Source organism: Columba livia, chromosome 1, assembly GCF_036013475.1.
Source record: "Columba livia isolate bColLiv1 breed racing homer chromosome 1, bColLiv1.pat.W.v2, whole genome shotgun sequence".
Lineage (NCBI taxonomy): Eukaryota > Metazoa > Chordata > Aves > Columbiformes > Columbidae > Columba > Columba livia.
The window spans coordinates 157,730,548-157,754,954 of NC_088602.1; the positions used below are offsets into that span (position 1 = coordinate 157,730,548).

The window sequence follows — 24,407 nt, forward strand, 5'->3', positions numbered from 1 at the left end:
TAAATTCATCAGTGCACGCTCTTTAATTAACTCAAGAAAGTTACGGTTCAAGTGGCATCGTGCTTACTAGTTACAAAACATTTATGAAACATCTATTCTTTATAGTCTTAATTACAAGATATTCTAATATTTTAGTGAAGCATCAGATATCATTACAGTGCATTATATACAGAGTACACTAGTATTTTTATAAGAAAAAATAAATAGAAAAAAATATGTAAACATCCCGAGTAAAATTCTGCTGCCACTGAAGTCAGTTACAGAACCATCAGATAAGAGCACAGACAGTATTTCACCCATCTTTTTAAAGCATATAGCAGTGCACATAACTTCATTCAAAACAGTTTAAAGTGCATACCTTAGAAAAAAATATTTCATAAACTTCTGAAAGTTTTACATATGTAGATTTCATTCATATCTATTACGTCTCCTCAGTCCTATCTCTTCTGATTCAATGGCATCTTTCTTTATAATTTCTTGGTCTTCTATCTCATCTGTCTCAAACTGAAGTATTTCACATTCATCACATAATTCATGCTCTTCTATTTTGTCATCATTATCAACATCTTCAAGCAAATCTTCATTGCTGTCATCTTCTCTGTCATCCATTTCTTTCCCTTGAGAATGTTCAGCAAATGACTGAATGAGATCTTCAAGTTTCTCGGTACAAATGTGGCTAGCATCTTATAATACAGAAAAAAAATATCAAAATCAAAGTTTACTAGAAAGGCTCCAAATTTCAGAGTCAGTTTAGAAGCAGAATAGATATATTTTTTTGTTTTCTCTCTTTTATTAAGACTCAACTACTGCAAAAACTTCCCAAATTTCTAAGGAAGCCTTCTTAACACTTAAGATTTCTCTTGGACTACTACACAGCTCTTGGAAGTCTCCAGTTGAAACCAACATACAATTTGCTGTTCAGTGTATTGTGCAAACCTTACTCAACAGCCTCAGAGGTCCCCATCTGGGATTCCTCAGACTGAAGTTAGTCCAATATCAACAGACTGCTCAGGAACTTACATTCAAGTCTTAACACAGCAGAACATGGCTGTGTGGTCTATCCTAATTAAATGTCTTTTAACACCTATTCTTAAAAAAAATTATAACATATCAAAAATTTGAAATTAGATTCACCTCAAACAGGAAAAATGGTACTCCTCCAGGATAAAATTAATTCCACACACATTACCCAAGATGCAGGAGCTGAACGTTACTATAGTAAGATGTGCTTATTCTTTAAACTACTTAGTTATCTATCCTGCTGGAAATCAAAGTACCTTTCATCTTGTTTTCCGACTTATCCAATCCACTTTCTTTCATCAGTCTTCTAATCGATTGAAGCTGTGTCATTATTTCATCCTTCTGCTCACAAGCTAAAGCATTAACACTAGAAAAAAAGACAGATGTCAACTGCTGAAAGATTTCCTTGGAAGTGAGTGCTTCATAATAACTCATAAGATTGTAACATCTCCTTCCATGAATAAATACCACAGTGAATTTAGCAACATGTTTATGTCAAGTTTTTCTTTGAGAACCGTCTCTTGAGAAGAGGGGAACCCATCACATACACCTACTGAATAATCTAGTCGCTGAATTCTAACACTGGAGTCCCAATGGCCAAGGTTGACTAAAGACTACTGAAAGAAACTATTATTGAAAGTAAACAATGCTTAACATAGAATGTTACAGTTCAGAGGATTTTCTCATTTATTTCAGATTTTGTTTACTCTCCCTCCAGAAATTGGTTAGGCAAATAGGTCAGTGAATTTCTGCTTAATAGTTTCAGCACATATTAAGTTCAGTACACTAAAGGAACAATCGTGAAATTCTGCATGTTTTAAACTAGACTTCATGAAGGATGTCAGTCTACACAAAACAGACTGCATGGATATTTTTATTTCCAGTGGATGGGTAAGGCCTTAGCTTCTTAAGAAAAGAGCTTCTCTAAAACTACAAGGAGGTTATATTACTTATTCTCTTGGTATACTACTACAGAGAAGTCATATTTCCCTGATACACACACAATCACTTAACACCGGGGTGTCAAACTCATTTTCACCGGGGGCCACATCAGCCTCGCAGTTGCCTTCCAAGGGCCAAATGTAATTTTAGGACTGTATAAATGTAAAAGTACATTCGGCCCTTGGAAGGCAACCGCGAGGCTGATGTGGCCCCCGGTGAAAATGAGTTTGACACTCCTGACTTGACAAGTTCATTTCAAAACACAAAAATAAGCTGCTATACCTTCTTCACTAGCTTTGTCTTCTAATTGTATCAAAAGTAAGAAACTCCTGCTACCAGAAATCTAATTAATTTTTAAGCCACAGTAACTTGATCGTAAATCTGAGCTTTTGCATATGTTTGGTCAACAAGAGATAGGAGGTGCCTGTGGAAAAGATTGCAAATTGATGAAGAGGTATTACCTGCAAAATGCTACAGAAACAAAAAGTAATTAAAGAAGTTTCCTAAACACTGTTCCCTACCTATATATAAGGAACATTTTAAAAACTCTTTGTTAACATTTTGGAAAAATTCAGTTTACAGAAAATAGTAACTGAGATGTTTTAGAAAAACTCACCAGTTTGATAGTGGATCCAACTGAGTCAATAAGGAATTTAACATTTTCTCTGTCTGTGCAAGGTGCTGCTCCAGTTCTAAAAGCTGATGCTCTAACAAAAAAACAAAAGAAAAAAAGGAGGGAGGTGGGGAGCAGGGGGCAGGAGAGACAGAACATTATAAGAAATATATTTACAATACCAAAAGGATATTCATTTTTATTTTTGGTTGAGCAGATTCAAAAATAGGAAGTTTTTTTCTCTATAAAATTCCAAAATATGAAAAGCCAATGATGGGGGTAAGAACAGAAGCCTTACTACATGTGACCAGAAGTCCTTCTCATCTAATAACCTGCTCCAACTAGGCCCGAACAGAGCACACTTTGGTAGAAACCACGCAAGAACATGGCTCCCACCTTTCCAGAATCAAAAACTCTGCAGTTACAAGACTTCCTGAGGTATAAGTAGTATATTTCTAATTAGCATACTGTCATGAATTTGCCCACTCACACCTTGCAAACATATTCAGTGCTTCATGCATTAGAGTTGAGAGGAGTAACTCCTCCAGAAGTACTATTAAACTTTGAATTGAAGAAAGAAGAATGCAACATGCAAGGATGGTGAGCAGGCACTGTAACAAATCATTGCTGAACCTGATAACAGATCTGGTGTAGAGAGACACTGAAAGAGGCTGCTAGGTGTCAATTAACTAAAAATTTGTCTATACAAGGGGAAAAAAAATATTGAAACAGCTCAACTTTGATGTGCCATAACGTTTTCTCAAAAGGAAAGCCCACTTCTTGGCACATGCAGAATAGACTGAATCAGTCAAGAGTACTGTGTATCATAAAGAAAAAGATGGTAGTTTATTCTATCTCTTCTATAAACAGTCAATGTTTTTGACAGCTCTCTAATTTGGCCCAGAAATTCAGCAGTCTCTATAATTGTTTATCCATACTGTTCCACCATCAATACAGTTTAATTCTAAAGCAGATCATTATATCCTTTTTAAATAGTCTATTGAGTATCATGTCCTATTTAAACATCCTATTGTGCTGAAGAAAACTGAGTGGGTCTTAGGTGACAAAAACATCAGATATTAAAAGGCAGAGAATCATACTATTATTACTGTGGCTGTTTTAAAGAATATTACCATCTGAAGTTTTCAAGTGTTTCAAATATATAAAATAACAAAGTGTTTTCATGTAGGTTCCTAACTGCACATAAGTAGCTTAAAAGATTGTTCTTGTTTAGCTAGACTGCATCATCAAAAATGTATAGCTTGTTCCAGCAGGAAAATACACATTTTTGGTGAACATATGCATTCTCAAGGGGTATCTTACCTGTTTCCTTTGCCTTGTCTTCTGTACTTTTTTCCTTTTTGGAGGCACTTTCTTCATGTGACTTCATCTTTAACAAACACAATCACATTAAAAGACTTCATCATTATTTGCATATTAAAAAAAAAATGCATTTAGAAGTTTACCAAAATTAAACAGCAACATAAAAATGTGCTGCATTAAGGGAACCTTTTTTATGCCATGCCTTCTTCCTATCTTAAACTAACACTTCTGCTTTTAATCAATGACAACCTGACTGACAAAAGCTGTAAGAAAAAGCAGTTGCTATTTCAACTCCAGTTTTCAAAAATGGACAGAAGGAACCTTCTAGGTGACTTGATCCAGTCTCCTACCATTAACTAGTAGGTAAAACTTCTTTCTTAAAGTAATAGAGATGATATTATAAAAATATTTACCTTTCAATACCACAAGCAGAAGTGTAAAATGTTGTAATGCAAAATATTTGGTTTATGATGTTTAAATCTCACTTACAAACTAATTAAATTTATTTATAAAACCAAACTGCTCAGCCTCTACTTTCATCTTGCTAAGCTGTTGTATTTTTGTCACATAGGAGATGATATGAAACTGATTATGGAAATGAAAATGCTGTCTCCTGTCCTGTTCAGCTTTAAGGGGTTTTTTTCCCTGAAGGCAAGCAACAATGTTCCAAGTGCACTCTCAGCATTGCAAGTGCTGTAATATCTCTTAATACAAATATGACATGTCAAGACTGATATTTAAAAATTGTTGTTTAATTTACTAATTGTAGAAAACTATCACATTTCATGGATAAGTCTGTGTTGCAGCTGCATCTGCACGACCAAATAAGAAGTCCAAATAAAAGACCTAGACTACTCGCTCTTCTATCCAATTGCTCACCTAATACTATTACTCTGCAGGAATCATCCATCTCCTTCACATATTCAATCTCATTCTGAAGACAGAAAAGGAAGAGAAGTACTGGTGAGGCTTAAGTTACAGCCTCAGGTAACAGCACTCTTTAGGTTCTCAGATTCTTATTAGAGGGTGGGGACAAGGTGAGGGGGAGTGTAAGATACTCACTTATTTAAGTGCCTATAAAAAGATAAGTCAGAAGCCTTCATAAGGAAGAATCAAATATGCTATAATTTTAGTTTTGGAGCTCAGATTCAAAGTCAAACCAAGCAAGAAATGGCTTTTAGACAACCATATACATGGGCTCAGAATTGGAAGAAGAAAAAAAACCACACAAAACAGTTACATTTCCTTCTAATTTCAATAATTTAATGCTCTTCTTATGGCTTACCTTAAGAAATTTGTATGCTGCAAACACTCCCACTCCAAGAGCATACAACGGCATGAGCGTGAAGGCTAACTCTCTACCATTTCCTTTTGTTCTCTCATTCTTTATTTCTTTTTCCATTGCATTTCTCATCTGCTGAATACTCTGGTAAGTATAACTGTCAGAATTTCCTGGATTCAGGTGAACTTGAGGAACTGTTTGAGGACTACCTTAAAAAATTCAATTCAGAGAAAGAAGACAAAGTCAGAAAGGAAATTAAGAGTCAACTAGTTTCACAACTGGAATGAAATTGTTTTTGTCTTGTCACTGTTCATCACTGTTCTATGATGCTGTGGTCAGCCCTGCATCCAGATAAAGTTACAAAAAAATAATTAAAAATCCCTCTTTCATTAATAGAATGCAAAGTTAAATCTAGGTATCAAAGACTCTCAAACTAAGTATCTATGTTTCTTTATGATTTAAGTTTTACGTTTCTTCCTTCACAGTAATATTGGCACACCCATAGCAAACCACAGAAAAGTGGATGAAACAAGAAACAACTTAAGCCTTGAAGCATACTCTGAGAAACAATTGATAATGCTGAGAGCAGCTAGAAATTACTATTTTTCCTCTGTAACAAAGAAAGGAGTTAAGTAGGAACTGAATTGTCCAGTCCCAGAAAAAAACAATGTTGAATTACACGTCGTGTTGCTGCTTTTGTTATTTTGACAGTAAATTCTGTGTTACGTGGATATTCCCACAGGCTTGTAAGTGCTGTACCTCTGCAAATCAAAAACTTAGCAGGAAAAGATTACACAATAGCAAAGAGATGCAACCTTGGAAGTCTGAAATATTTCCGCATGTAATTTGCCTGCCAGAACAGGAAGCAGGTGAAAGAATCGCCAGTGTCACTGCCTGACGTAGGAATTAGGTTATTTGATAGTTAAATCTGGGGTTCATGGGACACGCACATGAGAAACAGTGCTATCGGCTAAAGAATGCAGAGACGACCAGCAGGTGACTGGAAGGCTGTGAAGTTTTACAGTGATGTCTCAACTGACTGCCTAGACTTATACTTTCAAATACCTTTGAACACTTCATTAATCATAATCTATTATATCAGAACTGAGTATGCATAAAACAAGATTCACATTCTACCAAACCCCCCAAACAAAAAAACCATTATGCAAATCACTCATTGTCAATTAATACTGAAACAGTGGCATTTCAAGAATTTATAGTAACATAACTGGAGTGTGCAAAGACAGCCACAACCAGGTAGAGGAAAAAATTAACATAAGTTACAACTCCCAGTTAACCAACTATTTGACTACTGCTTCTTCCAAATACAAGAGAAAACAGAATGTAATTCTGCTAACCTAAGTTGGTACTTTGTGATGTTTAACAGTGGTTTAGAGTTGTCTAAAATGGGTTAGCCAGAAAAGTTTTCCAGATTTTCATGGATTACCCTGACTGCAGCAGCATTTGCTATGAGCTCTGCAGTTGTCTCAGGCATTACCATGACTTCTTCCACATGTAATCGATCAGTTTGAAAAATGCATTTGAAGTAGACCTTTTATCTGTGTATTTGCCCATGAAACTTGAAACAGAACCAGACAGTTACACAAAAGAATCAATGCTCTAGCTGACACAGGCAGAACTCAAGCTACCTTAATCATTTAACGGAAGTTCAGGCAGACATCCTCCTGTCAAGACAAGCAGGTTTAGACTTACTGAAATATCACTAACTAATCTGGAAATCACATTTTATCTCACATATAGTTTTCCTCCTTTCAGAATGTTTCCCACTGATTACTAAGTTTTAAGTTTGCACTCTTTTTTTCCTTACTTTCAGTTCTTTGTTTTTAATGTAAATGAGGAGATTTACTAATATCTAATATCACAGATGAAAAAATTTCCACAGCTTATAGCTTCCTAGCACAGAGGAACCCTAATAGAGCCCAGGGTCCTGCACTAAGTTTATCCCACAAAAGAAACTGCAGAGTGAGTTACTGGCCAAACAGGAGAAAATAAGAACCCAGACAGGTGAGAACTGCAAATCTGCCTGAAATTTATTTTACACAGTAAAATACATCAGCAGAATCAGAGGCATGCAAAGGATTACTTTTTTTAAGGTTTGGTTTTAAAAGAATTTGATGTATACAAAATGACAGCTGCCATATAAGTTAATCAAGCAAAACAGGCCAGGTTAGAGCTTATGAAGCACAGTAAATTTGACATCAACTGGGAAGAACATGGTAGCAGCTCAAGCCTCACTCTTTCTGCCTTTGAAAGGTAATCCCAGGGAGAAGCACAGACACATAATTTGGAGGATTACAGCAACTGTCTTGGTTTACAATGCCTTGAAAGCACCATCAATGATTCACAGAGCTACCTTAAGAAAGCAGGCTTTCTCTTGCAGAAGTAAGCGAACCTTTGAAACTTGAGCTACATCCTCAGCTGACTAAACGGACATAGCTTAACATACATGCATTTACACCACTCCAGCTTTAATGGGCAGTAAGCTCTCTATCCCATTCAGTAATTCACAGAATCACAGAATGTTAGGGATTGGAAGGGACCTCGAAGGATCATCTAGTCCAATCCCCCTGCTGGAGCAGGAACACTTAGATGAGGCTACACAGGAATGTGTCCAGGCGGGTTTTGAATGTCTCAGGAGGAAAAGACTCCACAATCTCCCTGGGCAGCCTGTTCCAGTGTCCTGTCACCCTCACTGTGAAAAAGTTTCTTCTCATATTTATGTGGAACCTCCTATGTTCCAGTTTATACCCATTGCCCCTTGTCCTACCATTGGTTGTCACCTAGAAGAGCCTGGCTCCATCCTCATGACACTCACCCTTTACATATTTATAAACATTAATGAGGTCACCCCTCAGTCTCCTCTTCTGCAAGCTGAAGAGACCCAGCTCCCTCAGCCTTTCTTCATAAGGGAGATGCTCCACTCCCTCATCTTTGTGGCTCTGCGCTGGACTCTCTCAAGCAGTTCCCTGTTTTGAACTGAGAGGCCCAGAACTGGACACCGTATTACAGATGTGGTCTTACCAGGGCAGAGCATCTTGGACTTTTTCCAATACACTACCTGACAATTCTCTTATGATTCTGTGCTACCACTTCCTAGCAGTAACACTTGGCTTCCTCGTTGCAATTCTAATAGGGGCAGTGTATTTTTTCCTCTCTGTGACACCTCACCGCTACTCATCTGTTGGAGTAACCCACTGTGCCCCTGCACGCATGATTCACTAAACTGCCCCCATAAGATATGCTTCCAATAACAGGGTGTCACCTGCATTTGAAAGTAATTTTCTTAAGAGAACACTAACTGAAATCAAAACAGCAATGAACTAAAAAAGCAGAATATAAAAGGGCGGGAGGGGGAGGCGGAAGGTTCAGTCAAGGAGCTCAGACCGCACACACCAGCTCGGAGCCGCCTGACAGGGCCTCCCTGGCCGCAGGCCGTGTAGAACACCCAGCAACCCCACCAACCGAGCCACAGCCCGCTCCGTTCCTGGGGGCTGCCCTCAAGCCCGCCCGAGCCAGAGGCAGCTCCGAGCAGACCCGCCGGGAACTCCGAACGGCGGCGCGGCCTCTGGCCCCGCCACGGCTCCTACCTCTGCGGTGCTGGCGGGGATCGTAATGGCCGGGGCCGGCCTTGCCGCCCCGCGGAGACCGGCCGGCCCGCCCGCCCCCTCCCCCGAAGATCCTGGGCATGGCGACGAAGACGCAGAGCACCAGCACCACCGAAACCACCGCCTGCTGCACCACCGACAGCACCATGGCCGCCGCCACCCCCCTGCCAACGAGCCGCCGCCCGGTGGGACGGAGAGACGCCCGCGCGGCTGCCGCTCCCCGCCCGGCGGCGCAGCGCCCCCCAGCGGGCTCCTCGCGCCGCGCCGCCGCGGGGCTCGGTTCGCTGGTGGAGAAGGTTCTAGAACAGGCCGGCGTGGGCGGGAAACTCCTTAGGTCCCGGCCGGTGAGGCTATGAGGGTGTGGGTGGCGGCGCTGGCCTTGTGGCCGGTGCTGAGGGCTGCAAGCAAGCCGTTACCCCCCTTACCGAAAATCACAGATAAGAAGTTCATCGAGCTGTGCGTGAGTACGCACAACAAGCTCCGCTCCGAAGTGCAGCCGCCTGCCAGCAACATGCGCTACATGGTAGGGATGGAGGGACGGGAACTGGGGTGCAGGGATGGCACCATAGCCCTGTCGAGGGGCACGGGACAGTGGGCCAGGGTGCCTTGGGTGGATGGCATCACTAATTGGTGGTCAAATACCAAGTTTGTTTGATGGCAAATACTGCAGTGAGTTGAGTCAGTTGTAGGCAGGTGAGTCTAGAAACACCAGGCGGGCAGGAGGAGGACATTGGACAGGCCAGCTGGAGACAGAATCATTCTGGCTGGAAAAGACCTGTAAAATCATCGAGTCCAACTGTTAACCTGGCACTGCCAAGTCCACCACTAAACCATGTCCCTAAGCACCACATCTATGTGTCTTTTAAGCACCTCCAGGGATGGTGACTCCACCAGTTTCCTGGGCAGCCTGTTCAGTGCCTGACAACCCGTTTCAGGATGACATTTTTCCTAATGGTCGATCTAAACCTCCACTGGCACAACTTGAGGTCCAACACTCTCCATGCTACAACCTCCTTTCAGGTAGTTGTAGAGAGCGAGAAGGTCTCCCCTCAGCCTCCTTTTCTCCAGGCTAAACAGCCCCAGTTCCCTCAGCTGCTCCTCATCAGACTTGTGCTCCAGATGCCTCACCAGCTTTGTTACCATTGTCTGAACTCTCTCCAGCACCTCAATGTCTTCCTGGTAGTGAGGACCCCAAAACTGAACAGAGGATTCAAGGTGGGACCTCACCAGCAGCTAGTACAGGGACACAATCACTTCCCTAGTCTTGCTGGCCACACTATTCCTGATACAGGCCAGGATGCTGTTGGCTTTTTTGCCCACCTGGGCACACTGCTGGCTCATGTTCAGCTGTCTGTCAGTCAACACCCACAGGTCCTTTTCTTCTAGGCAGCTTTCCAGCCACTCTTCCCTGAGCCTGTAGTGCTGCCTGGAGTTGTTGTGACCCAAGTGCAGGACTCGGCATTTGGCCTTGTTGAACCTCATACAGTTAGTGTCAGCCCATTGGTGCTCACATTTTCACCCCAAGGAATTTCTCTTTGGGGAGAAACAATGGTCCAGCAGCAGGACTGATCCAGAAGAGTTAAGCTTTCTATAAAAAGCAAGGGCATGAACTGCAGTACTGAGGCTGAAGGGGTTTTCTGTGGCAAGGAAGAATCTTTTGCTTGTCATAACCAAAACTAGTTGCATTTGAATTTTTTTTTCCTGGAAAGGGTTAAACAAAACTGAAGAAGGTGTAGAAAAAGTGGATGTTTGATGTTTAGTCCACTTTGTACCACAAGAGGAGAATGTGAGAATGAGCAGCTAAAGTATACTCTGGATCATGTACATATTTGGATACTGATGACAAAAATGCCATCAGAAGACAGAATGGCAGATAAGGGAGTGGAAGTGAAGAAGCTTGTCAAAGACACTGTACACAGTTTTAGTACTCAGGAATAGGAAAAACAAGAAAAAATATGAATCAAGGTACGCATGTAGAAATATTATTGGAAAAGTACTAAAGGCCTTTAGGGAGAAAATGGTAGCAGCAGCCAGTGGAGTTATTGTAAGATCCACATAGAGACTAAGAGTGAAGTGAAATGTACAAACTCCAATAAACCTAGACAAGAAAACACTGCATCTTTTACATAGGAGATAAAACTAGATACTTTAATGATGGAAGAAACTTAATGAAAAACAATCTTGACTGGAAATCAAATACCAAAGATCATTCATGTTCAGGAATCAGAAGTGTTAATGGTGACAGACTGCAAAGAAGTAAGAGGTAGCAGATTGAGATACTGGCCAAACATTGACATGTTTGCTTCTTGAAGCTGTCTTTGTAAAATGCTCTGATGTATATTTAAAGCTTTACTGTATAAGAAGTAAGATTTGTTTCCAGAGTCTCTCTTGAAAATACTTAAAATATTTATACAGCTGAATCTACAGTATCTGTGCATTTTTAGTTTGGATTAATTTTTATGTACCTAATAGAAATACTTAAGGACCTGTTCAACAACAAGAAATACAAAAAAAGTTTCATGTTTAATTGATGTGACACTAATTCCTTATCTGAAGATAAAAGTGCATTTCAGAAATCTTTTCAATTACTAGCAAGTGCTATTACGAAGTTAATGTTCAATAGTGAAGGGGGAAAAAACTTGTCTAATGATTTTTTTTTCATATTACTGTACTGCAACAGGAAAAGTCAGTGAAAATATAACATGAGTGCTTGTCTAAATAAGGGAAAGTATGTCTTTATGCAACTCCAGTATATGATATCTATCTATACTTTATTGCCTGACTAGTTTTATCTGATTATTTAGCAGCCGGTTGTAACTTAACATTGCACAACTGTTTCATCTTTCATGTTTTGCAGACCTGGGATGCAGCTTTGGCAAGGACTGCAAGGGCATGGGGGAAGAAATGCACTGTTCAACATAACACATACTTAGATAAGAAACATCAGTGCCATCCTAATTTCACATCTGTTGGAGAGAATCTTTGGCTTGGAAATCGTAGAATATTCCATGTTGCTAATGCCATTAAATTGTTCTACGATGAGATCAAATACTATAATTTCTCAACGCAGAAATGCAGTAAGGTTTGCGGTCATTACTTTCAGGTAAGAGTTATCTTCGATAAAACGTCCTGTATAGTGCTTATCTGATGAATCTCTAAGGGGCTGTAAATAATAGAGAGTTGTATATATGGTTTTTAGGGACTGAGAGCTTCCTGTCTTTTGTAATCTCAAGCAATGGTTGTATTACTGGTTACTCCTGCCCCCGTCCACCTCTTTTTCTTGTATAATAATCCATTCTTCTTGTCCACAACATTGGCCTCACTGAAAGCCTCACTTCTTGTTTCATTGTATCAGTACTACATGAACTTTGTAAAAGAATCATTTCAAGTTCTCTAGCTGTGATGCCACAGTTCTGAATTCTGTAAGTTTGGAGATGCTCTTTGAAATAATTGTGGTAGATGCAGAATGCCTGTGAAAACTCCTTACTAGAAATTTTAACAGAAGAAGAAAATCTAGCCAAAGTAAATCACATTCTTTTCAAATCTTATAAAAAAGGGAGAAAAAAGAGCATTAACAACAAAAGAGGCAATTTATGATATATTTCTGTTTTCTCAGTGGTAGTTCTGAAAAACTTAATTCTGCTGAGAAAGCTTTTATTTGAACATTTATTTTAAATGGATTTATCCATCTTCATGCTTTAAAAGTAAGCCTTGCAGAAGAATTAGTTTCATCTATGGCCCAACACATAATATTTCACTGGTCTGAGAAGATAATTTTAATGCCAAGTCAGATCTTATTTACTAAAAGTGACTCTTTCATCTCAGTATTCAAAGATACTTAGACTACTTTCTGTGCAAAATACTGTGCAGGAAACTTAGAGTGAAACTGTTACCAGACAAAACAGTAGCTGTGAGTTTATTTTTGAGTGGATTTTGGATTGTGAAATGAAAATATTTCAAGTTCCTGGAGTGATTTACAAAGCATTTTCTGTTTGGGGCATTTTGCACCTCTTGTTATGTATTTTCTCATTTATTTCTCCTCAAGTGTTAAGTCTTATTTCCTGCCCTTGGTTCTGCCTGTAACAACCTCAAAATGAAGGCTGGAAGATTTGAGTTTTGCTGTTTATTGGGCAGTAAATCTGAAGATTAGAATTAGACAATATCTCAGGGACGTATTTTTCCTTTTCTTCTCTGGCACAATAAATTATAAGAAGTTCCATAGCAATACACTTCCTAGCATTTTAAGATTTGCTGTTCAACCTTGTCTACATACAATTCTGTAAGTTTTTGCACATTTCTCTTGGAATGATGTTCACTTCTAAGCTTTTTTTTCCCCTGATTAAGCTTGCTTGCGTTCTTGTTACACAGGTAAGTTGTATCAAGATGTTCATGCATTTGAGGCAAGATTACAACGGAAACTAATCAATAGAAAAACCAAGCAGAGTACATGGGTTAAACAGCAATGAACATGTAAAAGTACATATGTCATCAAAATTGATAAGGAAAGTCCCTGCATGGTCCAGGAACCATCATGGCCTTGAAGGCTCAGACACAAAATTGAAAATGGGTAATATTTGCAAATCATAACTAGGTAGGCTGTGCAGACCTGCTAAGAGAACCACTGCACAGAAATATCGGAACAGTGGGAATCTCCAAAAAGCATGTGAAACTGTTACATCAAGGCCGCTGAATGAGTCTTTAATTGAGGATTTGGATAATGCCACATTAAACATTAACATCCTTTTTTAAGAGAGGTTATGTCTTCTGCTGAACATAACTGCGTCTTGCAGTTACAATTGAGGAGGTGGAACTTTTAGGGATGTACAAATCAGTTTGTCAGTCTGAGGCCTGTACCCTCTGTACTGGGATGATGCCAGGAATAATCCAGTGTGTCTTTAAGTTTTCCAGATGTGGAGTGTATGATCAACAAGATGTTCTAGGTATATAATGAAATATTTTTACCTAAATTCAGTATAGTTTGGTTAGTCATATGCAGAAGGTATAGGAAGAATCTCCCAAGAAAAAGCAAATGCCTAAACTGTGATACTAAACCATAACAAATAATGCTTGTCAGTCTGAAATATGCGATTCTGAAGCTTTCAGACTGAAGTCTACAGTAGTAATCAGCACACAGGAGAAGCTGTTCTTATAGACCTGAGTTACAAGCTGTTGGGTAGTTGCCACTAATTTCCATTTTGTTCCTTGAACTCTAGCCCTGGATCATAAAGTCAGTGACTGCTACTGAAATTGTTCTGTAGAAGATTCTGGAAACTTGCAGCACAGATCACTTCATCTCAAGGGGTGAATATTTAGAAGTTCATCTTAAAAGGCTTTCTCACCAGCAAATTTTTTAAATGCGTAAAAAGATCATATGTTGCAAAATGGAAATAACATGTAAGATCTCTGAAAATAAAGGAAACTTCCTAGATATTAGACTAGGTTACTGTTGAGTGTAGTTTTAAATTTATTTTGAAACCAATTTTTTTTTAGGTTGTTTGGGACATTTCATATAAAGTCGGTTGTGCTGCTACTCTATGTCAGCAAGTTTTAGGAATACGAGATGCAGTAATTTTTATTTGCAACTATTCACCACGGTAAGTTGCTGGTTTAAATGTTAAAAAAAAATGAAAGCATTTATAATGATGTTTTGTTGAAAGTAAATTGGGTTCTTTACTTATTGGTAGTTTTATAAATGCATTCGGAGAAAACGACAGTTGTCTAATTCACTTATCAAGAGACCCATGAGCATTAGAACATGTACTTGTTTCGTTTTTTAATCACTTTACTGCTAAAGCACATTCTGTGCCAATCTTAAGCAAACAACTACCAAACTTAGCTCATGCTCCACATCATTCGTTTATTTTTCATATGAAACAGAAGAAATCACAAAGTTGCTGCAGGCAACTTCAGCCGGAGCTAGAAAACCTCTTAAAGTTTTATACATTTGTAACTGCACTTCAGCTTTGCACACAGTATTTATTTTTTTTATTCCTTAGAAATTATAGAATAATAGCATAGTTGTTAGATCACTTGCTTTTCCTTTCTGTCTAACTGAGTAAAATAAAATTACATTACCGTTTCTTCCCTATTTAATATCTGTGATTATAACAAACATTATTTAAGCATTAGAAGACAGTAAATGATCAATACAAGAAAAAGCTAACTGCATCTTGTGATTTTTCATTTAAATTGATGGTCTGAAAAATCACGCACCCCAGATAGTGTTGTTCCTAAAGCAGGAGGAGTTTGAAAACCCAGAGGCAAGTAGTTTTAAAATAATAAATTTTGTCTCATGATAATGCACAGTCCATATCAAAGCATGTGCATATGTGCATATGCAATGTTTGTCATTTTAAAACATACAGAGCTTGTGAGCTTGCATGACAGCTATTTTTTCTGGTTAGTTGGTTGTTTTTTTCTGGCAAATTTGGGCCACTATTGGGAAGTTCAATTAGTCTGAACTAAAAAATTCATCTCTCTTCCTGTACCGAAAAACTGGGCTTGTACTTAAGTTGTTATTGTGAAACTTACTGTGATGTGGAACTTTGTTGTTGTTTGCTTTTTAAAATCTGAACTAAAATGTTTCCAGTTGACAGTGCAGAATAATGATTAATTGATATCAACAGTGGTCTGTAAAACCTCATCACTTGAGACTTTTCTACTCTGCAACAAGGTACCGTGTTGGTTTGGTGTGCTGGAGAACTGGTAGCTAAACTGAATGGCTGTCTAAGGTGAGGTCTAACATGCCATTGCTTTTCTGTCCATGGCTTGATACCAAGAACACTGTTCTCTACATCACCACAGAAAAAAAAGTGGAGTTAGAGCAGGCAGACCATTTTCTAAGAGCCATTTCCCTTCCTAAACTGTCTGCAAAATAGGTAAACCTTGACCTTGCCACCACACTTCAGATACTGGAACAGCCTCTTCCAACTTGACCTTCATGACTCCGTCTTGAGGTTTGGACCCTTAGTGCTCAGTTACCTGCTAGATAGCAGTTTCTTTTCAGAGTTGAAGATGCACCAGTTTAAGGACAACCTTGCCAAAATTACTTTATTCAGTGTAGAAGATTTACAGTGTAGTCTTTCTGTAGACTTTTTCTGAAGGTCTGCTGCTGGGACCATTTATGTTAGTGATGCCCAGAGTAATTAATCATACATTGACTTCTAGGGAAACTAGTTTAATTCACACAAATCAGACAGCCCAGCTGTAAGTCTTCATGCTCAATTTTCTCTCACACATTCGGAAGTTGTATATCAGAATTAGGAGGATGACCGTATTACAAAGTGGTTAGAAATACCGAATACCATCACAGATGAACCGTAGATGTCATTGAAAAGATTTATTCAGTTCTGTTCAAACTGTTGCTTTCATTTGCACTTCTGTGTAAAATAGAAACTCTTAGGGATCTTTGTCTTAAGTCTAGCAGAAGGGAAAACCTCTCCTGGTTTTGGAGCTGTAAGTTTCCACTTACTTTAGAGCAAAAGACTTTATAACTGCTTTCTGTTGTGACTTGATGGTGACACATTCACATCTTACAGCATTAGAACAGCTGCATTTACAGTTTAAGGTTAGGATTTGTAGTGTTTGAGGTTACCCCAACACTCTTAAAAATAATAAAATGCCTTGAAACAGCAACATACCTTCTCTCATATCCCTGTCAGTCTGTCGTACAGGTAGTACCTGTATTTTGTGAGTCTTAAGTGCTGTCAATCCAAATGCTGTCACTTCACCTTTTCACATCAGTAGAGGATTCTTTACAGTCCTGGATGTTGGCATGAACAGCCAATATTTTCCTGTTTGGCAGGAACAGCCAATGTTATCCTGTTTGGCAGATCGTGACATCCTTGAAACAAGAGATGTGCTGCTGTGGCTTTCAGCAGATGTGGAAAAACTATCTCCTCGTCCCAGCTTCAGTCAATGCCTCTCATGTCTTCTGTTATAAGAAAAAAATGATAATCCATGATACTTCTATGCTTTTGGGAATACAGATAACATCTCATTACCTTTTTAGTATTGCACCTTTGCATGAATATGACCTGCCTCGTCTCTACCACCTCTTTAGAAAGATAGGTGACATCCAGTCCCTGATAGGTGGCTGTATCTGCCATTTTTAGGACTCAGTTTTTCCTGAAGAAGCTATGCGAGTTACAATGTTAGAAGACCGCAAGTGGCTGATCAGTAAAGTGGTAAACGAAAATCACTGTAAGTAAATATGAAGTGATACATGAGGGAGAAGGCAATCACCTATAAAACCATGGAAAATGTCAACGCCCTACTCATTAGCTGTCAGAAGAAAATAGAAAAGTAGTCATGAAAAATTAAGTTATTACTCTTAAAGAGTAAAACATAAAATACAATAATGTCACTTTTCATGGAGATAGTATTTTTGTTTCTGTGGCCTAAACCAGCAAGACAAGCGAAATTAAAGCCTGTATGATAATCTCCCGTATATTTTACTCCATTTAAATAGCATAGTCTTCAGAAGCCAACTGAAGTTCCTTGCGGGAGTGACTTTTTTTTCCCTCCAGAAGTTAATTAGTGCCTTTTTTTCCCATTCCTTACACCTTCTCAGTGAGGCAGCTCTCTACAACCTAGGTCTTAACCAATCTGTAGATTGACAGATAGATAGATTTACTTACTTGTAACAACAAGGCCTTTTAGAGAACAAGTCAAGGCCTTTCATCTTTCTGGATCTGTGGCTGAGACTTCTATCAGTCCTCTCAAAGAGGATTTCACAGTGGATTGTGAACTTCATGAAGTAATAGTATAATTACCACTCACAGTTGAAGCCTTTGATACCAAGAAAGACTTGCTGAATTGCAACTCAGGCAACATCTGTGGCTTCTTTGTATTGCACTCTTGCAACTGAAATGTGCACAGTCATCCAGTGGGTCTGTTCACACCCTTATAAGGCATTATGCTCTTGCCAAAGCTTCTAGAAGCAATGCTTTGTCCTTTGGTCTTCCTTATTCTGGATTCTGAGACCCTTTTTAAGGTAACTGTGTGGGCTACTGTTTGGAATTACCCATTCTTTGAATGTATATATGGACAATCACCCAAAAGGTAAGTTATTTAACCTGTAACTTTATTTCTTGGATATTTATATATACATATAAACAACTCTCTCAGCTGCTCTTCTCTGACAGGTTCAAAACTTATGTTCGGTTCTTGGGATCAGAAGATCCCCTTCTTTTTATAGCTGCCTGAACTGCATGTCTAGGCATGTGGTTGTACTATGCTACTGTAGATGCTGCTGAGATAAAACTTAGGCCAACAGTATACCTGTGGGCAAATGTATATGAAAGATACTTCAAAGAAGAGTAGTAGCAAGTAAGTCACAGGTAATGTTTGGGGGTGTTCTCCCTGCATCTTGTACATCAACATTATACCAACTCTTAGGTCTGTATGTCTGGTGGGTAGCTCTTGTTTATAAATATAGGTGATAGAGAGTGTGAATACAGACTTAGAATCCTGAAAAAAATGTCACAGGTCTTGGTGCAAATTATCTCCTTTGAGGAGTGCTCACTGTGGAGGTGAGTAGAGTGACAAATGTAACTATAATAGCCCAGAGTCCTTTAAAAGGACTAAATCTGCCCATGTTCCCCAGATTAGTCTGGGAAACAGTATTGCTTAATCTTTTTTTTTAATGGATGCAGCACAGACTGGGTACTGTGTTTCCCATTACCTGGTAGTATAGTGTATAGGCAGCCAGGATGATGATATCTGCATTATCGTTTTCAGCAGTTACATGTATAAGGAGCCTTTCTAAGAATGTGTAGTGGTGACTACTGTGGGCTGATCTGAATACTTAAACAGTTTGGCTTTGTTTGCATGAGATATTAAGCATGTAAGGATCCAACTGCCTTCGCTAAGACTGCATACTTGCTCTTAAGACTTTTGCATTTTGTGGAATGAAGATCTTGTTTCTCAAGGTTATAATTCAAGAGTAAGTAGCTCACAAGATTTATTTTTTGCTAAATAGTTTGCTTTAAGCTATATTGGAGTGTGTCACCTTTTAAATTATCCACCTTAAAATCCTCATTTTTCCTCAGTTAAAACCAAGCTTCATCCAGAACATTGTGTTTTAGTAGTCCATATACCAATGTAAAATTTGAATTAAAAGCCCGAGTATTTTCCCATAAGAAAAATACTACCTTTTAAAGATTACTTTATTTCGCTGGGACAGAAGAATGAAAATGAAGGAAAATTATTCTGATGCTTTTAATGAATTGTCAGCAATTTATTGCATTTTCAGTGTATTTACTTCAACAAATGTTTTAATATATTTAACAAATAATTGAAAATTATATGTGAAACTTTTCATTTGTAGTTATGATTTTCCAAGAAATCCATATATAGAAGGAAGATCATGCAGTAATTGTGGAAAAGGGGACACCTGTGAAAATAACCTGTGTAGTAAGTAAAAGCAAATATAAAATGCAATATGTAGAAGGAAATAAGCCAACCACCTAGTTGAACAAGAATGTTACAAGCTTTGTTTTATTCCTCAGTGGTGCTCTCTCAGGCCCAATTCCCAAGTAATTTAAAACTGTTCTTAAGACCATGTACATCCAGGAAACAAATAGATAGTCCATGTTTTACCGAATCTGGGCCTCAGTGATCATTATAAAGTCTTTGATTAGAGACAGGTTGTAGTTACCTGTAGGATTGTTTCTCCTGCACTCTGATACTCTGCTGACTTAATCGTACCAAAGAAACCAGCATCTATATACAAGCTTGTCAAAGTAGCAGGCAGAAGCAACTCTTGAGTAGTCTCATAGGCCTTCAGAACCTGCAGAGCTACTAATCAGTGAATTTAGACTAAAATGTTTAAATTGCAGCTACTGAGTCTTTTGTGGCTTTCGCACAGCCACAGCAAAATTACAGCTGAGCATCACTATTGCTGATGCTGATACACTCTGTAAGCAGTCACAGTAATTGTGGGGAAGTCATTCTAGGTCTGTAATTCATTCTATAGTTATAAATGGAATTATTATCAGGGGCTCATTGTCTTTCTCACCTGGTTAGTCTATGGGAAAAGGGACTGCATACTGATTTAATTCTCCAGCTATATTTTCCCCATGGTGAATAGGATTCATTCATTAAAGGGGGTATTTCTTTTAACGCTGTTCTTGTCAAGAAAATTAATTAGAGCCATGAATTGCTAATTATGCATCATGTTTTGATGGAGGGAAACTTCAAGAGACAGTAGGTCACCTTTCTTCAGAAGGCTCCAGAACTGAAAACTTCCACCTGCTGGGAGGTCACAAGCTATAACAGAAGATTTCTATGGCTAGAGTTTGAACATTTTTATAAGTTTCCTTCAATAAACTGGGAGTAAGACTTGTGTTTTCTCTTCAACAGTTGGTTATTATATTTGCTTAATATATATATTAGTATAGCTTTAAAAACATCCAGCAATCGTTTAGGTCATAATTTTTAGGTAACAGACGCCTCTGAAAAACAGATATGAGGAATACTAGGTCCATTTAGGAAATAGTCTCTCCAGTTCTCATCCATAAAATTGAATTTGATGGTATGTATTGCATGTATTTTGAATATCAAACAGTATTACTAATTTTGAGAAAGACAAAGGAGAGAGATTTCAAACTGGAAATAAAGGGGCTATGTAATATGTCCCTCTCCCCTATCCATGTCACTGTTATATACAATAATAGCTTTATGGAGACATTAAGATGATTAAATATTGGTTTTAATGTTTATCAAAACATTTTAGCTTTTGTTTTATTTGTAAGTTTTATCAATGGGAATTCTGAGAGTTTTTCAAATTCTGTTGAATGTAAATCTGGTAAGTTTGTTTGAGGTAGCTTGTAAAGATTTAAGGAGAGATAAATCATGGCTGGCTGGTAAAGCCATTTATTTTTCCCTTTTTCCAGGAAATCCAGAACGTGATAAAATTATCTGTACGTATTACAATTTTATGCTGCTACTTATATCCCTCAGTTACTTTAAATGTAGGTATTCCTAATAATCTTATATTTATATGCTTATTTATAGATTATTCAAGATGGTACCCGCCTTGGGCGTTCACAGTTGTATGCGATGAGGCTTGTATTGCTGTTGTAGTTTTGAGAATATCACTGACGTTTCTTGCTTTTGTAGCTGTCTACTTTCTCAAAAAACACTTTACAAACATCCATGTGACCACCTAATGGGATTTGAAATACATACTGTCTTCTAAAGATACTTGCTGATGAATTAAGCAGAAAGCTCACACTGACATGACTTTAAAGATGACTTCCTTTGACAGTAGTTTTGTTGATATTATTTTATGCCCCTTAGAGAAAGCCAACATGCCAAAGAAAGTGAAATTATATCTGCATAAAACCTAAATTGGGAAAATATTAAGATAAAGGTAGTATCTGGTAAGGTTTGGAACCTTGTTTTTAAATACCAAATTTCCCCAAACCGTGATGTACTCCGTTCCTGGAATTTGAGGAGAAAAGTATGTGTCAATTGAACAACTGCTACTATTCGTACTAAGCCAATATTTGAAATCACAATTGCTTAATTGAGATGCTGAGAGAAAGCTAGCATATTATCTAATCAGTCCTGTTTTCTAGAGTGACAGAATGTTCTGAATACATTGCATAAAGAAGATTTTACAGAGAGATGGCTCTTCAGAATTTTTGATGTTTTTGAAGTTAGTGCAACTTTGTATTTATAACCTAATGCATTTATTGTTCTTCATTCAAAATGTGTAGCTTTAGATTTATTGTTAAGTATTTTGTTTCTAAGTCCCTCTAAACCCTGTGCTTAATTTTAAGGCTTTTTATTCCTTGTTTGAATATGTACCATTACTTACACATAGTATATTGCCTGTTTTGTAAGTGTTCTAAAGTTTTAATAATAAATTTTCATAATTTTATCTTGAAACTTGCTCAAGTTCATTTTATCAATATAGATTTTACTCTTCTATATCCAAGACATGAGGTCTTCCATTAATATACTTGCATTAATTTCACTTTCTCCAAAAGACACATGAAATTTTTACAAGAATCTGAAGCTTTTTTTCTTACTAGTATAGGAAACTAGATTTTTTCCTGATTGTATCTTAGTCTTTTCTAGTGAATGCCAATATGACTGTATGAAAGTTCATTATTACTAGGTAATGTTCCACTATTACTGCAAATGAACAAATAAACCGACAAATTCTGCTATTTTCTTAATGATTAGGATGCAAATTGAGCTTAAAGAAAGCTACTGTTATTTTAACTTTAGGAACTGATTTGTCTTATTCTTTCTCTGTGTGTGATTGACAATTTAGGTCTGAAACATTCCAGTTTATTATCTTAATCTATACTGATATTTCCATTGATTATATAAAAATAACTTAGAAGTCTCAAAATAAGATAGACTTCTACTGTAGATTAATTTAAAATTAGGCCTGTGACAGCTATTTCTTCTGTAAGTTTTCTATTCTAAAATTACTAAAACACAGAGCAGACTTTTTAAATACAGGTTTTATTATTTAAAACTTTCATTATATTCTGAAATCTAGAAGCCTAGTATTATATACCTAAAACCATAAATAGGTGGCTCCTACATGCAAAATTGTGCAGCATGTCAGTTCCTGAGCAGCAGCTATTCCCATTTGTTTACCTGGAAGTCGCTGATATTCACCATGTCTGAAGATAAAATCATTATTTAGATGCCATATTAATGCTGAAAAGCTTACTTCAGAGCTAAATTTTAGACACCTGTAAGGAAAAAAAGTTTCCTTAGTACCTGAAATACAACATTTAAATACAATAAAGTGCTTTCAAGTTTTAGTGTGTTAATATTGCATAATTTTAAGATGCTGCCTTTTTACAAACAAAATCCCCTGTTTACATTCAGTTATTAAAACTTAAGTTTTTCTACTTGGAGCTGTGAGATAGCCCGGAAGAAATTCCTATCTAACACAGTCATTCCTATGCCTGAGCATAACTGTCCTTCTTGTCATTTGGTACCTCCATTACAGTTAGGATTGTGACAATCAGAATGTGCTTTGGAGAGAAGGCAAAGTTGAAAAAGAGCTCTGCAGTCTCCCAAAGCTAAAACCTACTGGCCACATTTATGCCAGGCTGATAGAAGCTTTTCATCTGAGATACAGTGTTTTTCTGAGCTAAGTAGTACAGAGTTTGCAACATTGAATGATGTGCAGATAGTGATGCAATCAGATCTTGTTTCAATAAATTAAGTCATGTTCTCTCCATTAAAACATTTTTTCATTCTGCTTTCCCGAATCTGTGCTCTAAGGTTTCTGTCCTCTGTGCTTGTTCTTGTGGTGTCCACAGAAAATACATACAGTTTTCCCCATTTCCCCCAATTTGGTGTCTTGGGGAGGAAATCTAGGAATGGCTGAGGTGTTATCCTGTGAAAACAGGCTTACAATGGACAGCAGAAAAGCCTTCTCATTTTTCAAATGCCTTTAATTTAAAAAGACACAAATTATAGTAATTTAAGTTCAGGAAATTTCAATCATGTATGAAGGACAAGTGAGATAACCGGAGATCCTGTCCAGCTAGCCATATATTTGTACTCTATAACAAGCTTCCTATATCTATGTTGTTGACATCATGCTAAAGCCTTTGTCCTGCACAACCTGCTGAAACTTTGGTCCCATCAAGGAATCGGAATTATTGAGGTTGTTGGAAGGGATCTCTAGAGGGCATCTGGTCTAACCCTCACACTCAAGCAGCACCACCTGGGCCTGGTTGCCCAGAACCATCTCCCGCCAGCTTCCAAACATCTCTGAGGATGGAGACTCCACAACCTCCTTGGGCAACCTATACTGGTGTTCACAGTAAAAAAAGTGTTCCCTAATGTTCAGAGGGAACCTCCTGTGTTCCAGTTTGTGCCTTTGGCCACTTGTCCTGTCACTGGGGTCCACTGAAAAGAGCCTGGCTCTGTCTTTCATACACCCTCCCTTCAGGTATTTATATAGTCCAAGAGGCTGCTGTCTTCCACAGTGTTGCCACTACCTGTCCATCTCTCCTCCACAATCTTCAGCAGAGTTATCACCGAAGAGAGGAACCTGCTTTGGGTAGGTGGTGAGTGTTTCACACTTCGCTCATACTCTGGTCGAGGGGAGGGAGTCAAACAGGCTGTCCTCAAGGGGCAAAGCAGGTGTGATAACACATGATAAAGACATGATTCCACTTGATAGGCAAGAGTTAGGCACTACAGGGGAAAAAACACCCTCCAGAACCTTGTGCTTTAGTCTGTGTGACATCCTGGTACTTTGTTCAGAGAACACAGCAAGCAGCGCAGCATGACTTTGCTCAGTTAGGCCAAGGGCACAGTTGCAGTAAGCAGCACTGTACAGATTCACCTAACCAAAACTACAGTAAAACTTACTGCAGTCTAACCCCATACTGATGGCCTCCCGTCTTAATTGTGAGGCTGTTTGCAACTTCATTATTATAAAATAATTACAAGATAATTTAGCTTTTAATACAAAATAAACCTTGTGGAAATCCAGTACCACCACCATCCTTTCATTTAATTTGTTTTCTGCCCTGAGGTGAGATTGTGTAATAGAATTACCCATGCATGTCAGAATATTAGTTTATTCACAGGTCTGGAAGGCCAAGTG

At 38.2% G+C, this 24,407-nt stretch overlaps 3 protein-coding genes and 1 long non-coding RNA gene across 5 annotated transcripts in view; 1 reads left to right on the forward strand and 3 right to left on the reverse strand.

Moving 5' to 3' along the window:
* CAPS2 (calcyphosine 2) overlaps positions 1-448 on the reverse strand; it is a 35,441-nt gene extending 34,993 nt beyond the window's left edge. Inside the window, exon 1 of one of the 2 annotated variants that reach the window (XM_065040718.1) lies at positions 359-448. The gene's annotated coding sequence lies outside the window, so the exon portion shown is untranslated. The remainder of the gene's footprint in view (positions 1-358) is intronic. The other variant, XM_065040736.1, reaches the window with a different exon arrangement.
* CCDC107 (coiled-coil domain containing 107) lies at positions 1-9,141 on the reverse strand. The gene is made up of 6 exons (XM_065040750.1): positions 8,789-9,141; positions 5,184-5,389; positions 3,899-3,965; positions 2,579-2,669; positions 1,278-1,387; positions 1-683 (listed from the first exon to the last, which is right to left on the reverse strand). The coding sequence occupies exons 1-6, from the start codon at positions 8,952-8,954 to the stop codon at positions 409-411; spliced, it is 915 nt and encodes a 304-aa protein (XP_064896822.1). The 5' UTR covers positions 8,955-9,141; the 3' UTR covers positions 1-408.
* Positions 9,013-21,703, forward strand: LOC102092564 (GLIPR1-like protein 1). Its single transcript, XM_005515972.3, has 6 exons — positions 9,013-9,329; positions 11,664-11,909; positions 14,297-14,400; positions 19,137-19,222; positions 20,704-20,730; positions 20,825-21,703. The coding sequence occupies exons 1-6, from the start codon at positions 9,159-9,161 to the stop codon at positions 20,977-20,979; spliced, it is 789 nt and encodes a 262-aa protein (XP_005516029.3). The 5' UTR covers positions 9,013-9,158; the 3' UTR covers positions 20,980-21,703.
* Positions 16,602-24,407, reverse strand: part of LOC135576343 (uncharacterized) — a 21,414-nt gene continuing 13,608 nt past the window's right edge. The window contains exons 2-3 of the long non-coding RNA XR_010467994.1: positions 22,430-22,527; positions 16,602-16,739 (exon numbers count right to left, since the gene is read on the reverse strand). This is a non-coding gene — a long non-coding RNA (uncharacterized LOC135576343). The remainder of the gene's footprint in view (positions 16,740-22,429; positions 22,528-24,407) is intronic.

What these genes read in the sequence shown, in the direction of transcription:
- CCDC107 (XM_065040750.1), bottom strand. Translation starts at nt 8,954, where the DNA reads ATGGTGCTGTCGGTGGTGCAGCAGGCGGTGGTTTCGGTGGTGCTGGTG. An exon ending in TCCCCGCCAGCACCGCAGAG is followed by an intron (nt 5,390 to 8,788) that starts GTAGGAGCCGTG and finishes GAATTTTTTAAG; the next exon opens with GTAGTCCTCAAACAGTTCCT. An exon ending in GTCGGAAAACAAGATGAAAG is followed by an intron (nt 684 to 1,277) that starts GTACTTTGATTT and finishes CTGTATTATAAG; the next exon opens with ATGCTAGCCACATTTGTACC.
- LOC102092564 (XM_005515972.3), top strand. Translation starts at nt 9,159, where the DNA reads ATGAGGGTGTGGGTGGCGGCGCTGGCCTTGTGGCCGGTGCTGAGGGCT. An exon ending in CCAGCAACATGCGCTACATG is followed by an intron (nt 9,330 to 11,663) that starts GTAGGGATGGAG and finishes CATGTTTTGCAG; the next exon opens with ACCTGGGATGCAGCTTTGGC. An exon ending in CTGTGAAAATAACCTGTGTA is followed by an intron (nt 19,223 to 20,703) that starts GTAAGTAAAAGC and finishes CCCTTTTTCCAG; the next exon opens with GAAATCCAGAACGTGATAAA.